This window comes from Ambystoma mexicanum, chromosome 8 (genome assembly GCF_040938575.1).
Source record: "Ambystoma mexicanum isolate Mex_15411 chromosome 8, UKY_AmexF1_1, whole genome shotgun sequence".
NCBI lineage: Eukaryota > Metazoa > Chordata > Amphibia > Caudata > Ambystomatidae > Ambystoma > Ambystoma mexicanum.
Window position 1 is genome coordinate 44,163,861 of NC_090929.1, and position 24,202 is coordinate 44,188,062.

Sequence of the window (24,202 nt, forward strand, 5' to 3'; positions counted from 1 at the left end):
AGAGGACTCAAGGGATTTTCAGCACTGCACTAGTGGATTAAAACAACACTACTGGATTATGCTTAAGGCAGATAAGTGCTGTACAACTGGTAATAATATAACATACAAATCGTCATGGTCAGGCCCGCCCCAGTGCAAAAGACAGCTATTTTAAGATGACAACAAGCACGGGGGATTCACTGGGATAGTGCAGGATTTGCCACTCACTTGAGTGGGTATGGAGTCAGACAAGTCAGGCTGCTTCCACATTGTTTATGACTACATTACAGACAGAGTATGGCAAAGTGCCCCTACCCAATCTCCAAATTCACTTAGCAAAGAAGGTGGAGATTGGACAGGGAAGGCGTGTGAGGAAACTACGCAGGGTTGCAGATTCTCTGCTCATCCATTTAGCACAAGGAGTTGTTAACTTCCCAGTTGCCTTTTCTTGTGTCAAAGGCAGGAAAGTGCTCAGTGCAGAAAAGATAGCTTTAGCCACAGTACAATCCAATTGCTTGTTTCATCCTCTCCCAGCCAAAGGCCCACGACGTCTCCCGTGCTCGGCCTATAGGAGCTTGTCATGATGTAAACTTGAAGGTTAGCAGGCGGAACAGGGCATCTCCTCCACCACCCACCAATCCAGCACTGACTGTATTGACAGCGCCTTGAATCCATCTTCCGTTACTCATGCCACTGAGTATCCCTCTTCCTTTACTCATGCCACGGAGTATCCCTCTTCCTTTACTCATGCCACGGAGTATCCATCTTCCTTTACTCATGCCACGGAGTATCCATCTTCCTTTACTCATGCCAGGGAGTAGAGAGTTGAATCTGCACTTCCCTAGCGTAAAGAAGGACTTGTGGGAAGACATGGACGCACACTGCCATCACCCCCTGGGTTCTGTGCAAAGCACTACATCAAAAAACCAATCCCCAGACAGTCAATGGGGGGCTCGAGTATTGAGGCGTATTTTACACAGGCCTCTGTTGAGGGCTATACAACCACTAACCTTACAGTGGGGAAGAGCAACCAGGCCAAAAGGGAAGCCCCACCTCTTAAAATTGTAGATGGGCAGAGCAGTAAAAACTTCAGGAAGGAGATGTAGACTGGCACAAACGTACAATGAATCCACACACTTCACACACTTATGCATGCCAAAAAAAGACACCATATTGGTACATTGAAAAAATATGCACATTTATTATGATTTATATAATATACACCCCCCCCCCTTATTGGTTGCCTAAGTACTTCACTAAACACAATACGCAGAGTAGAAATATCTAAAAACAGTAAATGCCAATTAAGACCCTCCACATGTGAGCCCAATATCAAAGGCTAGGCACACAACATAAAAGGACAATTCGGGGTGGGGGGGACAAAAAGGGAATCAGAAAATATAACAGTTAAAATACAGAGTGCCTGTACAAAACAGTACTGTGCCGTAACAGGCACGACCCACTCCTGTATTGCATTATAGGCCCATTATTTATGGCTAGGCCACAACATATGGAGCTAAGTGGGCAATGGGTGGGGATGGGGTAGAAGGGAACCAACAATTAAAACATAGTTCAAGTTGTCAGTCAGGATCCGTAATACTAACACAAACAAAGCTGCAGTACCTCTAGACCTCTAGGAGAGAGTATTTGAAAAATACAAACGAAAGGTGTTAGAGGGGGTAAAACTATTTTACCACACAGCTAGAGGCCTCCGGAAGACGAGATACAGTTTAGCAAGCATTACAAACACACAATAGTGAAAATAGATACATTGTCACCAAAAATAAACAGAAAATATGCAAAGTGGCGAGTAGGACTTTACAAATCCATTACAAATCACAGCAGCGGGCGTAAAACATCTCTGATCCCAAATTGTATGCAGAAGAAAGGTCAAGGGGCCAGGTGAGTACACCCAATGTCACTTTAGAAAAGTTTCATGTGGGTAGAAAGTTCCCATAGATGTCAACGGGACAAAGTCAGAAGGCAATCCATGTGTATGGTGAAAAGATAGTTAAGATCCAGTTCTACCACACAAGTGTTGTTTTGATGGCAAATGAACCCAAGGAGTACGAGAGGAGACACCACCAAAGAGATCCAGCGGTCGGAACCCAAAGCCTCAGGTGAAGATGCAGCAAAGCAAGAAAAGCACAATTGGGTCTTGCCTGCAAAATTACTCGAACCCAGACCACAGAGACTCTAGAGGGTGAGTATCTCAAATAACCCACCAGCCCATGGCATATGGTGTTTTTGCGTCCAAAAAGACTATTACTACAAGGAAAAACAACATACTAAGTACAAGGCTTCTTTCCTAGGAGCGTTTAACAGGATTCAACCACCCAGGGACTGGAACCCGCTACCAGCGACAACCCCAAATGTGAAAAACAATAAATTGCCTCCCCACCAAGGAGTCCCATTGACAAAAGCAAAGGTAACAAAGACTCTAGGATGGCCAGACAACCCAGCAAAGCAGGATCCCGCGAGACTGTCAAGCTACAGAAGCTAGTCCCATGAACACGACGACAGTGGAGGGAACCCCTGATGGTCATCAAGAGCAGATGAGGCATGCTTTTGAAGTGGCAACATCCTTCCAGGCAGCATCAGCTTCCAGCACAAAAGGTAAGATGCCCTCACCGTTACAATGGGAAGAAGACGGCATAACAGCCCGGAGACGGTCCCAGCATAGAAGCCCTGACACAGCACACAAGTGGAGTCATCAGGATGACAGAGAAGGCCCAAAATGGACACCCAGCACCAGAAAACCCAAACCGGAAACAGCAAAGGGTCCTCAAATTGAAGCAATGGCAGGAGGAAAGAAAACCTGCTCTTCGGAAAATTCCAGTAGCAAGGGAAAGATTGGGCACAGGCTCTTCCCCTAAATACCACCACTCACAGAAAATAGAGTGGCTGCCTAAATCTACCACTCAGCCCAGACCACCACAAAGGGTGTGAAATTGTGAGCCCAGGGACACAGAATGGTCCGAAACCTGTAGAAACCAAAATGGAGGCTGCCTCACTGGGCTCAAAAATACCCTATTGGGGCAGAACAGCCATGAAAGACCCTGAAACAAAATGAGAGCAGGACTTGGGCTATCAGTGCAGTAACATGTCTTGCACCTTTGGTGAAGCCAACACTAAATAACAGCTGTCACAAGCCTACTCCCTAAACCAATGTACAAATGGGGAGTTTAAGAAGCACTCTTAGGACAATGGGCCTTACAGACGACCCTGACCATATACTCCTAATGAGTGAAAAAGGGTTGCAATGTCCCTCCGATTACCAAAAATAGGTCAGTGATCCAAAAATAAAAATAGAAATTCTGTCTCGACATTGAGCATCACAGTGGTATGTAGGGGCAAGTGGGGGAGTGAATCAAGCAATGCTGAGAGGACGTTCTCTGTAGAACTATAGGTGCACCATCTCATCAACAATAAAAATACAGAGCATTAAACGTGGCTGTCAGTGACACTCCCACACAGAGCGGCAGCAGGAGAAAGTTACAGGACGGGGGGTTGATGGATTGGGGAGAGGGATTGATGGAGGTTGGGTCGGAGATATAGATTGTGAGCAATAGGGAAGATAAGATGGCAGGAGTAGAGGGAGGACGTGGGATAAACGTAGGTGGGATGAATAATATAAACAATGTGTGAGGAAGTGACAGGGGGCATGTGAGAGGAAAGGTGTGAGTAAAGGGTTGAGAGAGGATGCGAGTGGGAGCTATCAATGTTGGCGAGGGACAGCCACAGGGGCAGTAGAACGGTCAAAGGAACATAGTAGGATTGGTAGGATCAAGGGGAAGAGGTGGTACAGAAACAAGGAAAGGAGGGTGTATGATATGATATGGCATTTATAACGCGCCTATACACAAGATAACGATCCTACTAGGCCAAGTGTCATTCAGATCGTGCAAGTGCGTGGGAGGGGGGAAAGGGAAAAGTGCAAGTGCAAGGGGGAGGGGAGAGGGGAAGTACAGTACATAGGATAGTAGAATAACAAGATAGTAACGGCCAGAAGGCGCCAAGTGCAGGGTAAGTGCAGATAAGTGCTGGTAGGGGATTGTAGGGCTACAGAAAACAGTCCCCAGGTACAAGGGTTGCCAGGGAGGCAGAGCGGGTGTGCAGCTGGCGGGGCCTGGGCCCGAGAACAGAAGGGTGGCCAGGTAACCAGTGCAGTATCAGCCAGGAATTCAGCAGGGGAGAGGGGGAGAGAAAGCAGAAGCAAAGAGGAAGGTTTTGAGGTGCTTCCGGAACCGGAGATGGTCCTCTTCAAGTTTAAGGGAGGCAGGAAGGCTGTTCCAGAGGGAGGCCCCTGCCGACGACAGAGATCTAACACCCACTCGTTGCTTGGAGAAGCGACTGACCCTGAGGGAGTTGGAGGAGGATGAGCGAAGAGCTCGAGAAGGAAGATATTTAGGAAGACAGAGTTGAAGATATTTCGGCCCCAGGCCCCAGAAGGCCTTGTGGACAATGCAGAGGGTTTTGAACTTAATCCTCGCAGCCACTGGGAGCCAGGGAGCCAGTGCAGAGATTTCAGTCCTGGAGAGATACGATCCCTGGGCTTGAGGCCAAGGACAAGTCTTGCAGTCCTGTTTTGGATAAGTTGCAGAGGGCGGAGAGTAGAGGCAGGCAGTTTTAGATAGAGGCTGTTACAGTAGTCCAGCTTAGAGAGAACCAGGGCTCTGGAGACAGTGAGCTTCTGGGGGAAGGAGAGGAAAGGGAGAATACCTCTGAGGAGGTGCAGCTGGTAGTGTGACTTCTTAGAGACGTCAGAGATGTGAGGAGAGAAGGAGAGTGTGGAGTCGAAGATGATCCCGAGGTTTTTAGCCTTGCAGGTGGGGGCAGGAAGAGGGCCAAGAGAGGCCAGCCAGAGAGCAACAGGGAAAGAGGGAGTGGGTGTGCCGATGAGTTGAATCTCAGTCTTACTGGCATTAAGGCAGAGGTCATTTGCGGCACACCACTCCTGGATAGCTGACAGACATTCAGAGATGGGAGAGGGAGAGGAGGAGGCCGAGGGTAGCCTGAAAATTAGCTGGGTATCATCCGCATAACACTAAACATTGGGGCAGAGAGCGGCGATGCGGTGGGCCAAGAGTGCCAGGTATTGGTTGAACAGCCAGGAGGAGAGGTTAGATCCCTGGGGGACACCACAGGTAGAGAAAAAGATCTCAGAGAGGAAGGATCCAAGTTGGACCTGGGAGGGTCGGTCAGAGAGGAAAGAAGTCAGCCACGCCTGAGCCTGACCAGTGATACCCAGATTATCACGGAGACGGTTGAGCAGGATGGCATGGTTAACAGTGTCAAAGGCAGAAGAGAGATCAAGCAGGATGAGGACGCAGGGGGTGTTAGAGTTGAGGTTGGAGAGCAGGTCTTCACGGATGTTCAGGAGAGCAGTTTCCGTGCTTCTGGCAGCTCTGAAGCCAGACTGATGATCATGAATACAACCAACAGATTCAGTGTGGAGATTTAGCTGGGAGATGGCTAGTTTCTCAAGGAGCTTGCCCAGAAAAGGAGTGATGGAGATTGGGCGATAGTTAGCCGGGCAGGAGGGGTCGGCAGAGGGTTTCTTGAGCAAGGGGTGCACAAGGGAGTGCTTCAGGGGGGATGGGAAGATTCCAGTGGCGAAGGAGTGATTGCAGAAATCGGCCAGGGCTGGAGCCAGGGAGTCAATGTGGTCCTTTATAGTTTTGGAGGAACAGGGGTGAACCTGTTTTGACGAGACTTTCATAGATCGGACTTGTCTAGAAACCTTGTCTGCAGAGAAGAGGGGAAAGGCAGAGAAGGAGGGAGGAGAGGTGGCTGCAGGAAGGCCAGAGGGAGAGCAGGGCGTGGGGGGAGTGGGAGGATAGGAGGAAAGAGAGGACAGGATGTCCTGAGTTTTAGAGATGAAGTGAGAAGCCAGTGCCGTGCAGAGGGCCTGGGAGGGGACAGGAGAGGTAGAGACTGCATCAGGATTGGCCAGTTCCTTGCAGATTTTAAAGAGTTCAGCTGAGTTGTTAAATCCCGCAGAGACGCGGGCTTGGATGTGAGCTCTCTTCTTAGTAAGGACAGAGAGCCGGTATTGCCTTTGCAGCAAGCGGCAGGCCAGTTTGTCAGAGGATGTAAATGAAGCACGCCATTTCCTCTGGGCACCCCTACACTTGCGTTTTAGGGTGACGAGGTCTGAGTCGTACCAGGAACTGCATTTGGCTTTGGGCTTCAAGCGGATTCTCATGACAGGGGCAAGGATATCAAGAGTATCAGATATGGCAGAATGTAAAGTGAGGAGGGCTGTGTCAGGATGAGAGTCAGCCAAAGGGGGAGGGGGTGTGAGAAGGTGGCGGCGAAAGCCTCAGTTGACACGTGCTTCATGGGTCGGATGACCGAGAAGGTGGGTGGCAGTGATGGAGGTGGCTTGGCCTGAGGGGTAGGGAGGGTGAGGTGGGAGAAGAGGAGAGAGTGATCACTCCAGGAGAGAGGAGTGGTAAGAGGGACAGAGAGGGGAAGGTCTGAGGAGATCAGAGCATCAAGAGTGTGCCCTGCAGAATGAGTCGGGCCCGAGGGGAGAATAGTGAGTGAGAGAGAGTCGCAAAGGTCGCGAAAGAGTCCTGAGGGAGGACAGGAGGTATCCAGGTGGATGTTGAAGTCTCCAAGAAGGAGGAGTTGAGTAGTTGAGGCCAGGAGTGAGGAGGAGAGGTCCGCCCACTCAGAGAGGAAGGATGAGATCTGACCAGGTGGTCGATAGATAGTAGCCACAGTAAGGGAATGGCTTGGAGAGAGAGAGAGCCTGCAGACAAGGCATTCAAAAGAGGAGTAGGCCTGCGTAGGAGTGACAGAGGCAGGAATCCACTCGGGAAAGATCAGGGCTACACCCCCACCTGAGCGGTTGGTTCTGGGTGTGGAGAGGATTTTGTAACAGTCAGGTAGGAGTGTATCAAAGCTTGTGACAGAGCTGGCCATGAACCATGTCTCGGTGAGGCCGAGGACATTAAGGTCAAGTTCATCCAGAAGGCGGCAGATATCAGAGGAGTGCTTGACCGCAGAGCGTGAGTTTAGCGTGCCAATATGGAGAAGGTTGCCATCCTTGAAAGACTTCCGGGGAGGGGTACAGATCAGAGGTACGCCCTGCGGAGGTGGTGTAGAAGGAGCAGAGAGGGAAGGGGAAGGCAAGGTAGCAAAGGAGGAGGAAGAAGAGGGAGGCGAGGTAGTCATGGGAAGGGGAGAGGGGACAGCAGGGGAGGAAAGGAAGTTGATGAGGCGCAGGAAGCGTCTATCGAAGAGGTGAAGGTTGGCCTGAGGGCCTTGGACCAGAACGGTCCCATTAGAGTAAACATTAATGATGACCTTAGTGGAATGGAAGGATGCCAGGAGGGCATCCCAACGGGTGCCACCATTAATGGGAGAAGAGGAGAAAGGGGAGAGCACAGAGACCATATGGAGGGTCCATAGGTCAGGCGAAGGCACGACAAAGAGGATGTTGGTGAGATTTTCCTTGGAGGAGGCACTGGTGTAGGTGTCGGCGATAGGGAGTCCTGGGTTGGAGACCAGGTTGTCCTTTTTAAACTTCTTCCTACCAGATTTAGTGAGGAGAGCAGGATAGTCTATAGAGAAGCAGTTGGAAAAGATAGGAGAGACAGAGAGCACCATAGATTAGGTGGGGGAAGATAGAGGGGGGACACACTAGAAAGGTCACTAGTGCAGGTGGACAGGACAGCGAGAGGCAGGCAGCTTGCGCAAAGGGACAGGAGGATTCTCAGGATGAAGAGATTCCAGAATGCACATATGAACACACGGTGGAGAAGGCCTGGGTAGTACAGTGCTGCCGGTAACTTAGATAGGCAACACACATCAACACACGGTGGAACGCCACCTAAGTTTGAGATCCTAGATAGTGGGAGGAAAGGCCTGGGTAGTACAATGCACATTTTTGGAGCTAGACAGTCGCAAATCAACACACGGTGGAACGCCACCTAAGTTTGAGATCCTAGATAGTAGGAGGAAAGGCCTGGGTAGTACAATGCAATTCTTGGAGCTAGACAGTCGCAAATCAACACACGGTGGAACGCCACCTAAGTTTAGTGTAGTCAAGTGTAGTCAAGGGAAATAAGGAAAGGTATGGTGAGAGTGATCTAGGGATGTATCGAGGGATGTAGGGAAGCAATGACAATGGGATGGTGTGTAAGGAGAACAATAGAGGGAGGGTGTTGGTGGGATTGAGGGTTGCTTGAGGCAGAGTGACCTGATAGTTGGGATGAATGGAAGGTGGAAGGGACAGAGGTCAGGAGAGAGGGATTATTGGGAACGGGAAAGGAAGAGTAGAAAGTGGAAGGCAGGGAACAAAGGTGGGATGGAAGGAGGGCGGAAAGGTGGGAGCCAAATGTAGAACATTTTAAAGTTACCTTCGAACGGATAAAGAGCTTTACAAGTTCCTATGGTGGGAAGAGGTTCTTCGTCGTCAAATTCATCATCGAACTCCGTTGGCGTTACCTTCACCTCAGTCTCCTGACTCTGCTCTTCTGTGTAACTACCATCCGGGCTGCTCAAGAGAGAAAACACAGAGCCACTATAGCAACTGACAACAAAGTGCATATATGGCAATGCGAACAGCCCCAAAGAAACAATCATTCAACAATCACTATACAAACTGATACACGGAGTAACAGCCTATGACAAGATCATCAGCAATGTATCATACACAGCCACAATAGCAACTGACAGCAGGGGGTATAGGGACAGGAACAGAGCATCCACTATGTATTTCAGGGGCTTTGTATAGTACCAATCGTGCCACCTTCTGGTCCCTCCAAGGTGCTTTAGATAAATACACGAACCCAGCAGATACAGTATAGCGTGCAATGTTCATGCAGAGTGCAGATGGGTGCACCCTCTATCACCATTCATGAGTTTCAAGAGCTCCGCTTTCAAAGGTTTGCAGAAACGCAGATTATTCAGTGCTTCTCTAAAGCACTGCATCAGGATTTTAGGAATGTGCCTGCTAATCCACCAAAGCTGGGAATCTTCGACTGCAACATTTGGTTTATGCCAATGACATTGTTTAATGCGACCTTACCCCAATAGGTTTACAGAGGTCACTGGCAGCTTTGAATGAGTGTTTGATTCATTTGGGTTTGACTTTGAACACTGAACACAGACAAATCAAAAGTTATGATTATGAAACCATCCAGAAGGACTATTAGAACTAAATTTAATTGGTTTGTGAATCATTTAAAATATTTAGGAGTTACCTTCTATTCATCTGTAGTTAAGCAGGTCTTGAATGGTGCAAGTCCAGACAGTTGAAGTTCAGCTTTGTCAGGTTGACTTAAAATATGGCAGATTTTAGCTTTTACCAGTAGTACAGTTTTAGAACCAAAAATGAGTGCAAACATTACTGTATGGGTCTGAAATGTCAGAGCTGAATTCGTACTGGTCGAAACTTGAAAAAGCCTAATAGCAGAATGTTTTAGCTTTGCCACAATGTGTGCCTATAGCAGCTATAAGGCACAAACTGGGCCAGGAGTCACTTTAGGCTTGTGCTAAATGGAGGTTGTTGCAAATATATAGCCAGGTTTTGGTACCTCCTCCCGGAAGTGTATTTGTGAAAGTAAAGGAAGAACTGGCACGTAACTCTGCCAAATAATGATTGCTATGGAAAGCTTCTTGTATACTTCTAATAACAGATATAAATTCATCAGAGGAAGAGTTAGGCCTCCTTGTTAGCACTTCAAAAATGTAATGCTTTGAAGCAGACAGTGAATAGGCAAACCGTATCTAGGCATCATGTGTTTGAGCATTTTATAAGGAGTATTAAACATTTTAACACTGTCACACCTTATTTGATTAAACATCCATCACGAGAATAGAGGAATTTTCTTTTGAGATTTAAATAGAATTTACATTTGACAATGGAAGTCTTGGGTATTAGAGGTAATATCCCAACTGAGGGTGTGTCGTCAGTGAAATAGTGAAATGCTGCTATAGAAACTTTGAAGCACCCATTTAAGAAATGTTCTGTATTGAGTTACGTAATCAAGTATTTGGTAATTTTTTAAGGAATGTGGACTTTTTAGAATTAGAAGATTTTTGGCAATGTATTTTAAACTTGAACAAAATTGAGATGAATATTGCTGCAAATAGATTTTAAAATGTTGTATTAATGTAATGTTTGTATATTGTATTTGTTAAGACTGGAGGGAGCATCTGTACTTCTGCCCTCTATATGGTAAGGTAAAGGCACAGAACACCCCAGCAAGACTCAATTTGGTAAAACGTGGTGTAAACGAGGCATGGTATCACAAGTATGACACTAACACAAGAGCTACAAGTTTCAAAACCTTTATCAAATTCTTGGGGTTTGGAAAAAACTCCTATGTTGCCCTATAGCTATGATGGGAGTAGTCTCTACCATCAAAATAATAAAGAAAGCACAGTCCTAGTCAGTCTATGTCAAATCAAAATAGCCTATACTAACAAAACCCAATACCTACCCTATTTTTCGTATACAAAAAGTGTGTAAAGGGGAATGTGTATGCAAAGGAAAGTCAGTGTTGTAACAAAGGATCAAGGCAGCTGAGTCAGCTCTCCGCCCCACGTTGGACAGCACGAAGTAAGGTGGCCCCCGTAGACAGGACAACACACTGGTTCAGGTTCTCAAAACAAAGGCAGTTCAAAACGTGGGTGTAGGTCTGCTTGGCCTTCCACATTAAAGTCACTTATTCCAGTTTTCCAAAAGTTCTTTCACAGTTCAATAAAAGTTCACGTAGGTCTTCCTCTGTCGTGCTCGGAACTCTCAAGTCATCAATAGTTCACATGGGTCTCTCTCAGTCAGGCTCGGACCATTCAACAAAAAGCACCTGATTCAACGTAGATCTCCCACCGGGCACAGACCTCGCAATCACAGCACTTGCAGGGGGTTCCCTGCCGCAAGCTTCATTCACATTCGTTAGGAGTTCCCGTCCCCTAACTTATTTCATGTTTCCGGTCTCCCTCAGTCGGGCTCAGACCTTTCACTGATGTCAAAGTCTTTCGAATGTGCAAGGCTTTGCCATAAACCTCCACAGGACCACTTCGATTTTCATATTCAGCTCTCCCTTATGGTATTTGCCCCAGTGTCTCTTGGTATTGGTAGTCCCACCCAACAATCAAAAAAGTTTAAAGAAATCTTCTGCTTAAAGCAATCACCTTTTAACTTCCCCTTTCATATGGGTTAATCTTGACCGTTGCGCATTTCAGAGTTCGTTAAATCTGCCACTTCATAACAAGACATCAAACATTTTTGCAGACTTTCAGATGGGCCATTTCTTTTCGCTGGACCACTCCGCTACTCTGTATCACTCGCTTCACAGTTATCGGTAACTTAAAGGTTCACTGCTGGTTTGCTTTCTTTTGCGTCTCATTAGCATGCGCGCAACATTCAATTGTGAGATACACTGTTGCGGCTTCAATCTTTCCTTGAAACAAAGCGGCCTCTCATGTCTTTCGCTAACTCACTGGTTGTGTGCATTCCTTTCTTGTCTCTGCAACTTTGATTCACGAGTCAAGATAGATGCCACATGCGTGGCCTCACCTCCTCAACTCAGTCGTTCACCCCGGAGGGTCGCTGGCGTCTTTGAAACACAATGTAGGGTTCTTCTTGTCTGGAATTTGGCTTTCTCTGCGTATCCTTCATGGTTTCCAGAGGCAACAACCTGCTGCAGGGATCTTGTAGGTTTCCCTACCCTTCGCTCTGGTCCCTCGATCGGCCATCCTGCTCCAGTAGGTTTGCCTTCGCCCTGGAATATCTGCTCCTTCTCGTGTCTCACCTTGCTCCGCTTTTCCAACAAAGAAATGTCTCTGATCTTCAAGTTCCACAATGTTTCACTCTTCTTTTGCCCCCATGTCACCAGCTCCCCTTAATAGCATTCTGGTGGCTTTGGGAGTAGCAGATTGTCTGAATGGGACATCTCTGAGGCAAGGGTCTCACCACCTGCCCCTCAAAGGCCTGGGCTTCAGTACATTACCCAGGGATGGAGCGGTGGCTTGGGCGCTGCCAGGTAACCCGGGCTGCCCCTGGGTTGGCTACCTGGAGTCACAGCTCCCCCGCCACACGGCAGCCTCTCCTGTACTCAAAGGCTCAATGATCTGGCAGTCCTTCTTCCCCCAGGCCTCCCAGGGTTCCTCCAGCTGCTGTTCTTACCTCCTGGCCTCTGTGCACCATCCAGCATTCTCAGCTCGATCAAAGTATGCCTGTGTGCGCCACCTTTTATACTTGTTGGGAGAATTAACAGGAGTCAGGTGTGAGTGGTTGCCCAGCCCTGCCTGACTCTGCCTAACCTTGTTAACGGGACGAAATGGAGACTGCCGATAGGAATCCATTGCCCGTTGATTCCTGTGGGTAATCCTCATGACTCCCAACATGATCTTCATCTCAGTCTTTAGGTAGTTAAGTTGGTAGTTAGTTAAGTAGTGTTTCCTTTTTCCGGTTTTCCTATGCCCCCCCCTTATTTTGGAAGGGACCAATGGGACAGAACTCACAACAGCCTATGAAGGTGGGGGAAATGTTGGGTAGGGGTGTGTCGGAAAGGGGGGGATACCATGTCTCTCCCATAAGTTTCCCTCCCGCATTGCCCAAGAACTCCCTGCCCAGGTGATCCTCCCTTGCTTGTCTGCCCCCAGGGTCGAGGTCCAAGCGCGATGGCCCTCCTCTGGCCACCTGAACAAAGGGTCCCCGGGGTCTATAAGTGAGAACACCCTCAAGTTTTTCCACAGTGGCAAGCAGCCAGGCTTAAGCTTCAAGGAAGTGATGCAGGCAGGTTCTAAAGTACAGTGTTCCCCAAAGCCTCCACAAAGGAATGTGCACACACTATGTTAGGTAATAATACAGTTTATTTATATAAAATAAGGTTTGTTACCTATACCAAATATATACATATAAATAATAACGCTTTGTGCTTGGAATACGTATTCCAAGAATGGCAAATATATACACTCCATGTGGTACCACACATTACTTAAAGCTAGTAATAGATGCACTAACTGCAGACAGTTTTAAAAAGGGAGGCGGATTCTTACGTTAGGTGTAACCGCATAGAATAGGAAAGAAAGGCAGGTTAGGTATGAACAGTGGCAGAATGCTTTCTTTAGATTAGACAAGCAATATCTGATTGAGGATCATCCCACCTGGGCAACCTGTATGGGAAATGTTAGGGAGTAACTCGTTGTCTTTTACAGCCCAGTTCAAAAATGTTCAATAACCTTGTGCCTTCTTTTAAAAGGTTCTACCACCCCCAACATACCTTAGAGGCCACAGGAGAACAGAATCCAATACGAATCTGGGACACCTGGATGTCTCCTGAGGCTAGAAGGTGCTCTTCCTCGTCACAGTAGCTTTGACAGGCGTAGTGGCAGTTTCTCGGCCATACTCAATTCCCTCTTAGAATGGACCCCCTTTGGAAGAAGGAGCCACTGGGATGCTGAGTCCAAGAATAAAAAGGAACCAAAGTCTTTTTGAAGTGCAGCAGTTTTGCTCTTCGCGGTGCTCTCCTTTGGTCGACGAGTTCGCTGACTGTAGGAGTCCTGTGAAGATGAAACTTGCTGTGGGCTTCTTAAAGGCTTGGCAGATAAAAGTAAGACCCCTGGGACACTTTGATGACTTGTGGCGGCGACAGGTGCATAGGTACCTTTTGGTGTCGGGTTTCTGAATATCACGGTTTTCCGACTTTAGGTTCCTTGGTGATGCAGCCGCAGCACGGACCTCTGGACGGTTTCTGGCATCCTGGACTCAACTACTTGAGTGGACCTCGGACCCTCACCAAGTCTGGAACCTCGGGACGTCTTCATTAGCTTCTGGTGGCGAGAAACCCACCAACGGACCTTCCACTGCACCCAACTACTCTGGGCTTTCTCTGGCGGGGAAAAAGTGGTCAGTGGTGACTGCAAGGATGTCCTTTCAATGGTTTGTAGGCAGTTTGGAACTTTCACAGCTCCGGGTGTTCAGCAGCACTATGCCAGGGTTCCCTCTCATCTGGTTGGTAGACTTCAATGGCTTCCAGAGGTCACGAAACGCACCTCCGGACCCTGGGCAACACCAATTGAATTCTCTGGCTCAAGATGTCCGGCACACCTCTTCTGGACTTCGAAGACCCGTTCTCCGACGGCAGGCACACAGGACTAGCTTCTAGGATACTTCGATGAAGAGCAGCAGCTTTGCATGATGGTCCCTCGTAGCTTGGGGAGAGGTCTCCTCTGGATCAGTCCTTGGAAGACACGATCACTTTCGGATTACATTGAAGAAATTTAACAGCAGAGTTCTCTTCCAGCTGGGCTTCAAGGAACAGCTATCTTCTTGCTTCAGCTTCAACTTCAACTTCTGAACAATCTGATCAGTGAGAGGTCCCCAGATATACACATCTGTACATCATTCACTCTGGCTGAGCCAGGCTCAGTCAGCCAATCACGCAGAAGGGCATTCATGCAGGCAGCCAATCAGGCGCAATGGCATTCAGGTCATTCACTCCACCCAGAAACCCATAACAAAGAATGTGGATTTGGGAAAGCACCCAATCTTTGAGCACACTACACTGCATTCATATCAGTTTCAGTCAGGGCTGTCTCATTCATTGTGTTACACACACAGAAACCAGACATCCACAACAGAGAATGTGAGTTGACTCCCAACTCCATTCACACAGATCCCACCCCTAGGTGTACCCACAACACCTGGGAAGGCTCCAGAGCCATATATGATATTTCCACCCAAAAGCCAATCAGGGGGAAATGGAACAACAGTCATATATGTTGTTGTTTCCACCCAACAGCCACTCAGGAGGAAGAGACAGAGTCTGGGCTTCCCAGGACTTTGGGAAACAAGGTAAAAGGCATTAGAAACCGAGAGGCCACAGTGGTCATCTTGCCTTTGTGTAGGAATCCATTAAATCCTATGGCAGGGCCTGGGTATCCCAAAAATGGAGGACACACAGAGCAGCTGCCAAGACAGCATGTTGCTGCCACCAGCCCATACACTGCAGGCAACACACAGGTGCCCAAACACATCTAAAGATAAACATGAAGAGCTGCACTGCCAGAGGTCCAGGCTGGACCTCAGTGGCAGAAAACATGAGGAAAACACAGCCAGAGAAGTGGTAGGACAAGGACTGGAGGCCCTATCGCTCCAAAAGGCATTTCTAGCATCACAGTATTCAATGAGTGATTTGTGTTGGTTATGTTTTTTTTACTGATATGTATTCCGTTGTTGGTGTAAAAAGATTGTAAAAATCTAAGACAAACTAAATAAATACACTTTTTTTAAAAAAATAAAGTTTAGTTTTAGTGCCTTCCCAAGATTTTGTGTCCATATTCTTTTCGCTTGAATGATTGTTGGTGGTCTGTTGGGGCATAAGAAGACTGGCGGTGGTTGTACATTTAATAAAATGTAAATAATTAAAAAAAAGAAGACTGGCCGATTCAAAGGGTTAAAGGGAGGCGCCAGCAGCACGCTGTACATGAATGGCAGTTAGAACCATACATTTGAGTCAGTCTGTGAATGGAAGCTAATGGAGAGAGTATGTTATGAAGAGACAAAAGATAAACTGGCTGCTGCCTTTTTGTAGTCTTTAGCGTGTGTGAATGAGCTTTTTTAGTAGGTTGCAAAAGATCAATGCAATAAACGGGGCAACCATTGACAAGAATCTGATTGAGCCTTCTGAGTGGTTGGACATGAGTAGTGGAAGCATCTTTCAGAGGAGGGTCAAATGAAACGTGATGCAATTGACCACTACATTAACCAGGAAAATGAACAGAAGTATAGCAAAGAAATAGAAACCCCAAACGTGTTGCTATTGATCGGTTTGGGCAGGGGCATCAAAAAAATATCCAGCCATGAGGGGCTTACAGTTGAGAAGGACTATTCTCTTCTTCCACTTAGAACAAAGATCTTTGTATTATCGCCATTGATGCAGACAATCAGAAATACTGATCCAGTGTCGACATCGACCATTCAGACTGATGTGGACCAGGGTTTCTTGGCATGCAATTGAAATTGCTGTCTATAGAAATTAAACAACATGGGTGCTAGCAGTGTAGTGCAAAGAGGATTGTTGGAGTACAGGGATGTAGTTTCAGAAGTTAAGGAGAGCAACAAATACTCTAGGACTAAGCCTACTCATTCCAGTGAGTGATCAGAAGAGACAGCCCATTGTGAAAGCCACCCTACTCAGTGAGATGAGAACTGGACAAGAGAATTACTATTGGGTCTACATTAAAAATACCAAGGAGGAAGACAGTGAATCAGAAGAGAGGGCATATGATATCAACTATCTTATACACAAAGAATTGATGAACTGTATCAACAGAGAGAATAAGAACCATACCAAGGAATACCACATAACCCCTCCAAGGAAGACTGTGATAGGATGCAAGAAGCCTTTGCAGCTAAAATCTTAAAAAGCCAGAAATATTATTTTGGCGAGGGCAGCCATAAGCATAGAAACTCCCCAGGGAGAAAACCCAACATCTGAAGAAAGAGAGAGATTTAATATCTCAGCCGTCTCAGAGGTGGAATTATGCCTGGTTATGTCCAAAATGAAGCCAACATCGTGTGCGGAAAACATTCTTCCCACAAAGACTATTTTGGACCACAAAGAACTTTTTGTGCCCTTTCTGACCAGGACAGTTAACTCATCCTTCAGTGAGGGATTAGTTCCCAAAGCAATTAAGGATGTTACGATAACCCCTGTAGTTAAAAAGGTGGGCTTGAATCCAAAAGATCCCAGCAATTTACGTCCCATCACTAACTCTAATTTTATCTTGAAGATCTTAGATAAAATTGCAACCAACCAATTGCAAAAACATGTGGAAGCATCGGATACACTAGACGAACAGCAATCGGGCTTTCGGGCAGCCGGCAGTACTGAGTCAGCCATGCTTGAATTACAGACTCACATGCTGGAGTTGATTGATAAAGGCACATCCGGGTTACTCATGCTGCTCGATCTCAGCGCAGCGTTTGACCTGGTAGACCACCAGCTGCTCCAATTAGTGCTTGATAAAATAGCAGGATCCTCTACAACAGCGATGGCACGGCTAGCCTCCTTCCTGAAGGACAGGAAAGCAAGAATACACTGGGGCGACAAATTCTCAGAGGCAGCCCTGATCATGTTCGGAGTTCCTCAGGGAGCCAGTTTATCTCCATTATTATTCAACCTATACATGAGAAGCCACTGTGACTTGCTAGAAAACATCGGCGTATTTTTTCACAAATTACGCTGATGACACATCTTATTTTCGAATTGAAGGGAGACCACGACACTGATAGCGCCAAAATAGCAGAGGTCTATAAATGTTGTAGACCTCTGGAGGCAAAAACATTGGATGTGCCTTAACAACACTAAGACAGAATTAATAATCTTTGGGACTCGTCAGGCAAGATCCAAACTTGGAGCACAGTATAAAGCTTTCTCCATCAAAGAAGCCATCATACGGGTAATGCCCCAAGTAAAAACACTGGGGATGATGGTTGAAGCGTCAGTTAGCTCTGAAGCTCATGTCAACTACCTCCACAAAAATAAAGCGTACTATCTGCATTTACTAAAAGCTATTAGACCCTTCATTAACGAAGTAAATATTGCGACCATTGCGAGAGCAATTTTATTGTTACGCTTAAATTACGGAAATGCCTTGTTGCTGGGAGCCACCAAGAGAGAGCTACAAAGGTGTCAAGTAATGCAAAATGACGCAGCCCGCATAGTTAAGAGAATTAAACACAGAGATCATATATTGGCAGGAAGAAAGGAGCAACACTGGCTCAGATTAGAGGATAGAGTCAAGTTTAAGGCCATGACGATAGTCCATAGATGCCTCTTTGGAGATGCGCCAAGCTATTTTAAAAAACAATTCTCACTTTACATGCCCCGGAGATGCTTAAGATCAGCAGACGCAGGTCCCTTGAATGTACCCAGCGTTAAGTTGGCATCAGGACGAGGCAGAGCCTTTCCGGTCAAGGCCGCAAATTATTGGAACAAGCTACTTGCTGCCCTGAGACGAGATGGAAACTATCCCAGTTTCAGGAAAGCACTGAAAACTTTCCTATTCCAATAATTCCTCAATGAACCAAGGTAACTCTCAGAAACCAGCCAAGGCACCGAGACTTTGGATAGGTTTTCAATCTGTGAATTTTACATCACTAGTTTCTCCGTGCCCTCATGCCTGCAGCCTTACGGCGCATTACAAACACATAGACATAGACAGGGAATCAGTCTCCCTAGTGGAACCAGGAAGAGAAAAGACGTTTAGAGACACTGAAGAGAGACCTTTTTCCAGGATTTCCAAAGCTAACAAGCGGAGGAGGAAAGGCTTGCCAAGTGAATAAGTAGAGGAAACCAGGAATGGGAAAAGTGGCCTACAAGAACGAAATCAATTACTTCACGAGATAGCCAAGCAATTATTCAAGATTGCATACTAAAGCTGAAGAAGCCAATCCAGGAGAAGGAAGTTTTGCTCCTGGTCTTTTGTTGTTTTCCATTAGTGGTAGCTTAGAGCTAGACTGAGGACAGACTGTTTACTTTTGGACTTCACAACAGACGATGAGCACCTCAGTTAGTTTGGTTAGGTAGGGAAACCCATAAACTATGGTTAGCAACACATTTCTCCTTTATTATTTTAATAAAGAATTGTGAAATGACAAAACTGGTCTGTCGCCTCCTTCTGGCCTACCACATCGCATTTTTGCATTTTAATCAGACAGTGAAAGGATTTACTGGGCAAACATTCTGAACTCCCCACATGTGTCCACTTTAATTGCTCATGGAAGAAGTGTGAGAAGCTGCCAGCTGCTAGACGAGTCAAATTACTTTCATTTGTTTACCGCCTCAGAAGACTCCCCTCTTTACTCTCCTGTGTTTATATAATGCACACTGGCATGGTACACACAGAGCACCTTTCGTGATCTCTCCATCCTCTTATGCTATACACGTGACTGACAACACTGTTACAGACATTAGCTGCTTAGTGCAGTCCAAGGCACTCATTGAACCTTTTGTTTATCAGCAATTTCATGAAAAAAACGTATTTAAAGAACAATACTGCACACATGCAAATCCCTTAGGGTGCAAGGCGGGGCAATGCAGAACTATTAAGATAACATAACTTGAAACGTGAGCTCATTTCCCCCTAAGCCTCATTTAAGGAAGTAAGCTTTAAATTACAAAGAAGGGTGGCAGGAAGGTGAGGTTGAAGTGGGGGGATAATCTGTTCAATGCATCGGACACGGTATCCGGTCATTCCATCGAATCCAAAGAATCGACAGACCGTACCATTGAAAACAATGCATCGAAAAAAAACATTGAATGCATTTTTTTTTTAAATGGTAAAGGGTTTAGTTTGGTAAAAATTGGTTTTTACGGTAAAAAAAAAATGCATTCAATGGTTTCTTTTTGATGCTTTTAGTGTCAATGGTATGGTTGTTAATGGTTTGGCTGTCGATGGAATCCCTAGGAACCATCGACACATTGACCAAATACATCAATGTGATTTTTATAACAAGCAGGGCTATATCATTCTTACACTGGGACAAAGTTACTTACTGTAGTGACAACGGTCCTCTTATTCCACAGACCCTTTTCCTCCATACTCTTGAGGCATCCGACAGAACGGGACAGGAGTGGTGCATATTGTGAAGCAGTATAGAATTAGAATTTTCCAGCAAGTGCCAGCGCAGGCACACCCTAGACGTGCCCCTGTATGGCATCTCACCGCGTGCCCCGATGAACTGCCTGTTCTCTTTCACATCAGTTTTGGAGACTTGTTAGCAGTGAAGATGGGCGGGCGTATGGAGGATAGAGGGCTATGGTCTAAGACTATCATTGTCGCTACAGTGAGTAACATTTTTGTACTGTTTGGGAGTTTTCCTAAAGTCCACCTATGGTCAGACTGAAGAAGACTCACTCTTAGGTGTACAGGGCTCCAGTTCCTAGGTTTGGCCTGAACTACCCAAAAGGTTTGGTAGCTATGGCTGAGCAGCCAGGCTTAGTCTAGGAGGGGGAAGGGCAGTAGCTAAGTACAATGAACTCAGGGCACACCTGTAGTCAAGAATACACTTATACACAGTAGAATTTTGAAAATATGAGTGGGAAAGTGTCACAGGAGGACCAGCAAAATGCCCACGAAGTTCCAGCTGAAACCGTGGCTCAGGAGACTATGCACAGAAAATTGGTCCATGTCCCAGGATATTGCGGAATTGCAGCCCAGGACGGTTGCAACTCTTTGGAGGGACAGCTCAAAATGCAGGTGGATATGATATGGCATTTCTAACGTGCCTATACACAAGTGTTAGAAGGCGCGAAAGACTTGGACTCGAGACTGGTTGGTCCCACCAATCCACAGGAGGAAGATCACCGGTCTGGATCTTCCCTGTCAATCCCAAGAGAAGGCTGTAGCAGTCACCCAGCAGTGCTTGTCAGTTGGTGGCTGCAGAGGTGGTTCTTCATCTTCCCCAGATTCTTCGTTCCATGGGTCGACTCTCTTGTGGCTCCAGGACCATTGCCTTTATGCAGGAGAAATGGCTGCAACATCTAATCACCATTCAAGTCATACATGCAAATCTGGGGGCTGGTCCAGAAGGACAGCCAGCCTCCCAGTTCAAAACTGGATCCATGCAGCCACACATGCAGGACCAAGACCAGGGGAGTTTCAGTGTCCGTCCCCAATTTCTGTGTTTTCAGGCACTCAGAGCATTGGCAGCCAAAGACAAAAGAACTATCAAGACCTCCCTTAACCAGCTTGGTAGAAGAAGGCTCAAGAAAGGACAAGTCATCAAGAGTTGGCAAAAAAAGAAGACAGGCACCATTTTAGTACACCGGTGCCCCATGTGTCCCTTGCCGCAGCTGCGACAGCAGCCTACGTGCAAGTTTCACCAGAATCGGCAGAAAACATCCACTGTCACCAGCCACACAGATGAACTTATCACTAACTAGAAAGTTACAGAATTGGAAAAGGGATACATTGTGTCTCCTCAGCATAGGGTAGTGTATGCCGAGTCCACAAAATAAAAGTTAGGCAGGATAAAAAGTATCCCCCTATCCTTGGAAACAGTTATTATCACGAAGACAAATAAAAAGGGCAGCTCAAAGAGCTCCCAGCAACACTGCACAGAACCATCTTTGTGCTGCAATAATACATTGTAGATGCCTTAAAAGATGGGGAAAGCATTACTCCAAAAGGATACAACCAAAGGGGTTGAAAAAGGTTCCCAGTGATAGAATAAAAGACTGAGATAGTGGGGAAAAAGTCACTCATGAGAACTGATAAAAAAATCCAACAGTTGAGCAAAAAGTGCTGGGCGACTCACAGGTGTGGAGAATATTGCCCAAAAATGAAATTCTACCTAATAGTTACTTCCTATCCCTTTTACACCATCCTCTTGCGAGATTTTAAAGCAAGCTACAGGGAGATAAGGGTGGCTAGAAATAATTTAGCAAAAAGATTCTGGGGGACAGCATTCTCAAAAGCAGACTAGTTTCTAAAACTGTAGCAGCTAGCATAGTGTTTACAAAAAGAATATGAGCCGGAACCTAGCAGGAGGCAGTTCTCGAAAAATCCTTGTTGATATGATAGCCGATTACAATTTTGGCAAAAAACTGTGATAAGCTCTGAGAAACACTTTATCCTTGTGGAAACGATATACGATTCCCCAGTGTATAAGGCCTGTGATTCACTCATTCTGCGCAGAGATAAAAAAACGAAAACAAAAGTCTGTTTTTAGATTAACCCACCTCAGTTCCGCCAAAGTCAAGGGCTCAGAGAATTTTTTCATAAGTACTGATAAGACCACATTGTGGTCCCTGGCTCTATTGGAGCCCCTAGGCACTGAAATCCCTTTACACTACAGGGTTTGCCAACAACACCACTCCATGCTACTTTGTATTTAGGTAGCCTACTTTGCCACCAAGTAAGTACTGCAGGAATACACAGATACACCAGACTCTGCCAGGTGGGTAACGAAAGCAGGTACGTCATTAAAAAAAGGGCCTTTATGGGATTTCGAAGCGCATCCATTTGCTTGTGTAGTGTGAAGTGTCAGACCCTTTCCTGTTTGCCTTGATCTTCTTATGTTTCTGGATAGCCCGAAGCAACCACAGGCTTGATGCCCAGGAACTAGGCTCCCAAGGAAAGTGATTGTGGGCAGAATCATTCCCTCCTGCTTAAGAAGGATCTGGAAACTCAACCAAGGAGGTCAGTATCAGAAATTCTGAATGTCTGAATACCAAAATGTTTTAAACCGATTTTGCAGAAACAAAACAACGTAACAATTGCTATGCACTTCAACTGTGTAGCACTTTCGGTATTAGACTATGGGGAGGTTACACATAAAGTGTCTGGCATCCCATGGAAGACATCCCCTGAGAGTCTACTACCTCCCCTCTCCAGGGTGCATACAGTGCACACTTCTGTGTTACAAACACATTGGAGTGTCCTATGCAAGAAAGATCAGTAACTGCACTTTGCGTCTGAGTTCCCAATCATGCATAACATAACGTGTGACCTCTGGCTCAGGGTGTCTGGCCTGATATTATCCTTCCGGGTAATCATGAGGCTAGCAGGGAAATGGTATGCTCTAAACACCATGGGCAAATCTCCTTGCCCAGACAATTATAAGTTACTCACCATAGTGACTACCGTACTATTAGTCCATAGTCCCCTTTACTCCATACTGTATAGGCGTCCCTTGCGAGGGACGGGAGACGGAATCTTTTTCAGCAGAAAAAAAGCTTGTTCCCCTTTCAATTTAGAAGCGAGCGGGGTCGCGGCCCTGTGAGCAGGCGCTCACTTGATTCCGCCCACCGGTGCCACTCCTCAGTCCCCATTGACGCGTCAACAATGTTAAACATTGCCTAATGACACTAGTATTATTAGGGGGGAGGATGGTGGGACGTATGGAGGAAAGGGGACTATGGACTAAGAGTATATTAGTCACTATGGTGAGTAACTTATAATTAATTACTCTCATGTCCCGTCCCCTTTCCTCCATACTGTATGGGCGATTACAACTGAATGTAGCCCCAGGTGGAGAGGAGACTCTTCTTAAGCAACAGGTTTCTTAGAACCGCCTGCTCAAAAGCCGCGTCTCATCTAGAGGCGGCGTCCAGACAGTAGTGCTTACAGCCAGCTGAAGGGGTGGCCAGGCGACCGCCCTGCTGATGACCTGCCCCGTGGCTTTGGCTCTGACCGCATGGGCTTGCAAATTGGCCAGCACTGGGTTGTGCTGCCCCTCATTGCCCTCCTTGATAGTCGCAACCTGCCGCCATGCTATGTAGGCCTTGGAGGCCTGATAGCCAGGCCCTGAACCACCAAAAATGACACAGAGGGCCTCCGGCTTGTGGAAGTCATTGGTCCTGTCAAGGTAGTATCCTTGGAATAGGTGAAGAAGGTGGGTAAGACCATTTCCTCGTTGAGATGTAAGGAGGGAGTCACCTTGGTTAGGACCGTGGGTAGCATCCTCAGGACGGCCTTGTCCTTGTGAAAGGTAGTGTAGGGATCTGGGGCCACCAGAACCTGGAGCTCGCTGCCCCTGTGAGCCGAGGTGAGGCCCACGAGCAGAGCTGTCCTTATGGTGACCAGCCTGATGGCGTGGACGCCATTGGACCACAAAGGATTGTGCGCCAAGGCGCCCAACACAACGTTATAGTCACACCCAGGGTGTAATTTCTTTATAGGCAGGTAAAGCCTGTGGAGGCCTGCCAGATGTCTCTTGACCACCAGGTTGGCAGAGGAGAAGAGGGCCTTCTCCAAATTCTTTTGAGTCCCTATTGCTGCCAGATAGGTGCGGCCTGTATCACCCTGTACACCGGAGGGGCGAGGTGTGCCGAAAAGGAGAGCACATCGTCCAACGTGCAACTAAGGGGATCGATCTCCCTTGAGTCGGCCCAGTGACAAAATCTAGGCCCTTTACTCCTATACTGGTGACTAGTAGCTTTGCTTCTAGCGCTGTGGATGATCTCTATTTTATCCTGAGATCGACTCAAGTGCTTTAGAGTGTCCTGCTCGGGAACCATGCTGCAAGGTCTAGTTTGTGAGGAGCCGGATGGAGTACCCTGCCCCTCTGCTGGGTGAGGAGAAGAGCTTGGCCCAGCGGTAGGTGGATGGATGGTCTGTCCGATAGGCTGAGTAGCTCGAAGAACCACGGCATCGCCGGCCACCCCGGAGCTATCAGGATGATGCTGAGGTGCTGGGATTCCTTTATCCTGTAGATCACCCTGTGTACCATGGGTGTGGGCGGGAA

General features: G+C 46.9%; 1 protein-coding gene across 14 annotated transcripts in view; it reads right to left on the bottom strand.

Annotated features, from left to right (window-relative positions):
* FNBP1 (formin binding protein 1) overlaps positions 1-24,202 on the bottom strand; it is a 1,284,153-nt gene that overhangs the window by 175,385 nt on the left and 1,084,566 nt on the right. For 8 of the 14 annotated variants that reach the window (XM_069609251.1, XM_069609250.1, XM_069609247.1 and 5 more), the window contains one exon: positions 8,352-8,491. In XM_069609251.1, coding sequence (XP_069465352.1) covers positions 8,352-8,491 — 140 coding nt within the window. The remainder of the gene's footprint in view (positions 1-8,351; positions 8,492-24,202) is intronic. The other 6 variants (XM_069609253.1, XM_069609258.1, XM_069609246.1 and 3 more) reach the window with 1 other exon arrangement.